Source organism: Montipora capricornis, chromosome 5, assembly GCF_036669925.1.
Source record: "Montipora capricornis isolate CH-2021 chromosome 5, ASM3666992v2, whole genome shotgun sequence".
NCBI classification, from domain to species: Eukaryota; Metazoa; Cnidaria; class Anthozoa; order Scleractinia; family Acroporidae; genus Montipora; species Montipora capricornis.
Genome location: NC_090887.1, coordinates 21,989,085 through 21,994,084, shown reverse-complemented (window position 1 = coordinate 21,994,084; position 5,000 = coordinate 21,989,085). Strand labels below are relative to the sequence as shown.

Sequence of the window (5,000 nt, the reverse complement as noted above, 5' to 3'; positions counted from 1 at the left end):
GAAACATTACAAACTTAGTTTTCTGCAATTAAGTGTTTCATCTTACAGTTCATGGGAGCTAATTTAATTTGCAATAATGTGAATGATCTTTTTACCTCGTTAAGTAAAAGGAAATGCACATTTCACAAAGTCTACAGGTTCACAGAACATTTTGCAGTTGATATATATGGAGGCCGAATATGACAATTAATGTTGGCAGTGAAACGTGAAGGGAACTAAGTGCCTTCTAACAAACAGAAGATCTGAGTAGCTGGCTGAAACAAGACAGCAATTAAATATTACTTTTCAAAAGTACTCTTAACCTGATCTGTTTTTTGATAGCTAAATTTTAAGTGGCTTCAGTCCACCTTCAGCAAAGCTCCCACAATTGTTACTGTTCGCACAACAAGCTGATGTTATTTAACTTTAAATTAAAGGTATGTAAGGGCCGGTGGTGGCATTCCACTTTGGACGGCGACAGTGTTAACGAGAGGAAACCACTTCCTTGCACTTACTTACTGTTAATTTAAAGTTAAATAAGGACAGCTTGTACCGCGAGCAGTAACGATAGTTGTGGCTAGCTCTGATGAAGGTGGACAGAATCCACTGAAAATTTAGCTATCAAAAAACAGATCGGGTTAAGAGTACTTTTGAAAAAATGACTACTACCAATCGCAATACTGGCGCAGTATTTTCACTTGAATTAAATTATTATTGGCAAATCAGAGTCCTAGACAGGGGTCGACGCTATGATCTCCGTAACACCGGTCGGATGCTCTACCCATTGATCTATTAAGACTGGGGAGGTGGGTCGTTTTTCTAGGTCCAGAATGGATAGTGTTTCCTGCTCCTCTGCGGAATCTACAAAGTCATGCATCTTCAAATTTACAATACACAATAACAATGCCTGTGGGAAAAAGTGCTCAAGACTACCTTCTAGCTTGCTAGCCTAGTGCCTAGTAGCAGGTCTGATTTCATTAGCCAGACGTTTTTTTTTTTAAATAAAGGGGTGGGTATTTTTAATAATCGTATATGAATTTAGTTCTAGTTAAATCAATTCCCTTTGTATGTATATTTTTTCTTGGACTTTTATACAATTATTTTATATTTTATTTTATAATAATTATTTTTTTATGCAGGACCCTGGATATCAATAACAGTTTTTTATTAGTAAAATGGTCATTCTGCATAAATAAGTTTATTTATTATTTCTTCTTCTTCTTCTTCTTCTTCTTCTTCTTATTATTATTATTATTATTATTATTAAAACTAAATTTGCACTAGCCAGTCTTCTCATGTGCAGTTTCACTTATTTGCGTAGCTTAGACATTTCTTGCTACAGTGTACACCTAAAATTATGACAAAAAATTTCCAATTTTGTCAGACACGACTCCTGCTTTTAGTAAATATTCTCATGTACTGAATCTCACAGTATGAGTTTGTTCACTTTCTGTTTTAGAAAAAAAAACCCTGATATCTATCCTTGCAACATCGGTGCAAATGTGCTGGTGTGTACCGCTACCACTTAGACTATTTTTCTCACAAGGGCAAGGTTTTCACGGCCCTAAGGCAAAGTACATCACCACTTTACCTTGTTGTTTACATTTAATAGCAGCCGAGAAGTTCTGCATGATTTCACATGTGATTGATCATTTTCGAATAGATCGTAATGGGGCGTGGGAATGGCGTGGAGAAACTGTAATCTGCATTAGTTTATCACTTTTTAACTCATTTCCAGCCCTGTGTGGGCTCATGGGTGAAATCTTACCCAAGGGATATCAACATCATAAAAAAATAGCATTACATCCAGTTGCCTCCAAATTTGGTGGGCTAATTGTGACTGTTTCAGCCTGGAAACTTCATTAGCTCATATACAACTGAACCCTCAACGTTTGTGAAATGATGGCTGCAAACTTTATCTCATTTTAATGGACTGCCCGAAATGATTTTTCATGGAAAAACCTCTGCTAAAGGATTGGGAAAATAGCAGGGAAACAATTTCAAGCAATTTTAGAATGGCAGCTGCAAAATAACATCAAGAAATTAAGGTTAGTGATGAAGATAATATGTGCGCACAAGCCCTTGTTTTGAGCATGTTTTTAAAAGCAGGGATCTACTTCGTGACCGTCTTTTTCCCGTTGAAAATCATGCTAGATCATCAAATTAAACTTTTTGTACCAGAACATGTAATTTTAAATTTTTCTCCATTTTTCCTGAAATATTTTGAAATATTTTTGCAAATTTTTGTACTTACATGTACACTTATTTTTCTGAAAAGTCCTTGGTTTTTACTGATTTTATAATCTTTATAATCTTTAAAACGAGCTTTTTTAAGCCGTATTGCTATAAATATAAATCCAGAAAAGTTAATTGGTTTCATGGCTCTTTGAGTACTCATGTTTTCAACAGGCCGAAAAATTAGTCAAGGCATTTAAGTCCATGAAATCCACTCACAGTTTCTGTTTTTGTTAGTTTCTCTTCTCTCCTTTTGCCTTATTCATATCAAATAATTTCAATTTTTGGTTTTTGTCTACAACTCCAATGATTTGCTTTTTTTTTCAACTATGCAATGGCTAGTGAAAGCTAAAAATCTACTAGCCGAAAACTCTGCATAAGATTCTGACTTTTCAGTTGACCTTTAAGCCCGTTGCAAAGCAACTTGTTTCTTATCCTTCCCACTATAGCACAATAATAATAATAATAATAATAATAATATATTGATGAAATGTAATTTAATTGATTAACTGTAACAAATTAATTGTCTACTGTTACTTTTGTAAAATACCTCAGCAATCTTGCAAGACGATGCACATAAATGAAAGTACGAAGTATCCACAAGGTTTGGTCCATACACCAAGGTGAAGGACCTGTCCTCAAGAAATCCCTCTCCTTCACTTTGCAAAGTTTCTCGTAACTTGGCATCCTAAGCAAAATTATAAAAGAGCTTGTCAAAAATGGTATGAAAAACAATAAAAGTACAAAAAATGGTACAGTCAAACCTTGATTATCTGGACCTCGATTATCCGGATTTCTCGATTATCTGGACTTTTTCTCTGGTCCCAATTTTGTTATGAATATTTATAAGTCATGATCACGATTCGTAGCCATAATTATTCTGTTTGAACTACAGTGTTGAAAAGTGAAGTAAAGGTGACTTTGTTTTGAAAAAGCAAAAGCAGTGCTTGCAAACATTGTAACCACTGAAGAACTTTCCAATGAGTTCTGATTGGCTCAAAGTTGCTTTGTTGCTAAATGAAATTTCACGCTCTATTGGCTCGTTCAGTGTGGTATGCAAAATAATCTAGCTACACTGCGTCAAGAGTGTTTATTCACGATCATCATGTCCTTGAAGCGTAAGCGACCCGTTCTTTTGATAAAAGATAAACAGTCTATAATTTTGCAATTAGGAAGAAATAATTTGAAAGCTGAAAATAGGGTTCGTAAGCAGCAGATATCTAATATCAGCAAGAACAAAGAAAAGATCACGAAATTTGCCGACACCTGAAGAGGTATTCACAGCAGACAGTGAAGATGTAGACACTATTGTTTTCCAAACAATTTGTGAATTTGTTTCACAATAAAATGTTGTTTTTGTTCCTCATTAATAGTCATATTCTTGATTATCCGGATCGTCTAGTCCCAACGAGTCCGGATAATCGAGGTTCGACTGTAATCCCACTAACTGAGCTACTGTGCGCTCATTTCATCATTTTGTTAACTCTCAGGTAATTGAAACTACTGTACAATCATGGTCAAAAGTTGTTGGAAAGGTTGCGGGCATCATTTCACGTCACACCTAATTCGATTAAATATTCTAACTATTGGCTGAAGTATTTGGGAAATACCATGCTCTTGTGACCCCCCTCCCCCATATTCAATGTTGGAGTTCTTCAGGCAAGAAAAGTCACTATTTTTTTCCTGGAAAATCCAACATTGATAAGGGGGAGGGGGGTTATCTGTAAAATGAAGCTACCTTCCCAACATTTTTGTTCATGATTGTAGATGCTCCATGAGCATACACTGGGTTGCCTGTGGTATGTGTTACACATAAACAGAAGGCACTAAGGGTATTGAACTGCAGCATTCCAGTTAATTTTTTCAAGCGAGGGGTCCTTAAGGCCATTAATTTGGAGGGGTCACCCATACATTGTGCATCCAGAGGCCTTTTGGCTCACATGTTCACACATTTAATTATTTTGTAATGTCGTGTCTCATTTTGAGGTCTTTTAGTCTTTTAAGCTTTGGTAATAAATTCAGTTCAAAGATAACAAAACACACTCTTGAGTAAAATTCACTTGTTTCTTCTTTAAATAGTCTGCAAAAAAGCTAACTGCAAATTGCTCTGACAGATGTTTTCCTGCATGTCTTGCAGTTGCACTAAGCAAACATTTATTGCACACACCGTTGAAGGAAGGACTGAAGATGTTGTTTCCACTTCAAAATTCCTCTTCTTTTCAGTCTAATCTGATGCCAAGTCAAAATTTTTTTGGGCTTTACGTTTGCACCAAAAATTACCATAAAAGCCAGGAGTTAATTAACAGTAAAAGGCAAGCCAAAACAGACAGATAAAGAAAAAATTAACAGTTTTATACATACAATGTAACTTTGAATCAAATCTTCATTGAAAGATTAATGACAATCGATCGTAAAAACACGAAAATTTCTGCAGTCTCTGACTTCTATGAATCAAGGGGAAGGTCATGATGTTCTGTCAGAAGGAAGAAATCGATCATGTCCTAGGCAACCACAAAGGTGCACGTGATCACCTTGTGTCAACTGAATGAACTACGGGAAAGAATTTAAACATCATTTTCAAAGTAAAACAACGTACTTTTTAGCCAAGAAATTTCCGTCTTTGGTTTTTAATTTCGTTGTAATATTTAACCGAATATTTACATTTCATCTGTCGGGTCAGGAAGCCTTCTTTGTTGGGTTCCTGAGAATTGTATCTATTTTGACTTCAGAGTGAACTATTTACACAATCATGAGGATGAGCAGCCAATCAAAACAGAGTTTGTCAT

The 5,000-nt window shown here is 35.5% G+C and overlaps 1 protein-coding gene across 2 annotated transcripts in view; it reads right to left on the bottom strand.

The window, feature by feature from the left end:
- The window catches only part of LOC138049916 (1-phosphatidylinositol 4,5-bisphosphate phosphodiesterase beta-4-like), a 62,672-nt gene that overhangs the window by 36,601 nt on the left and 21,071 nt on the right, over positions 1-5,000 (bottom strand). For both annotated transcript variants that reach the window (XM_068896394.1, XM_068896395.1), the window contains exon 4: positions 2,765-2,902. In XM_068896394.1, coding sequence (XP_068752495.1) covers positions 2,765-2,902 — 138 coding nt within the window. The remainder of the gene's footprint in view (positions 1-2,764; positions 2,903-5,000) is intronic.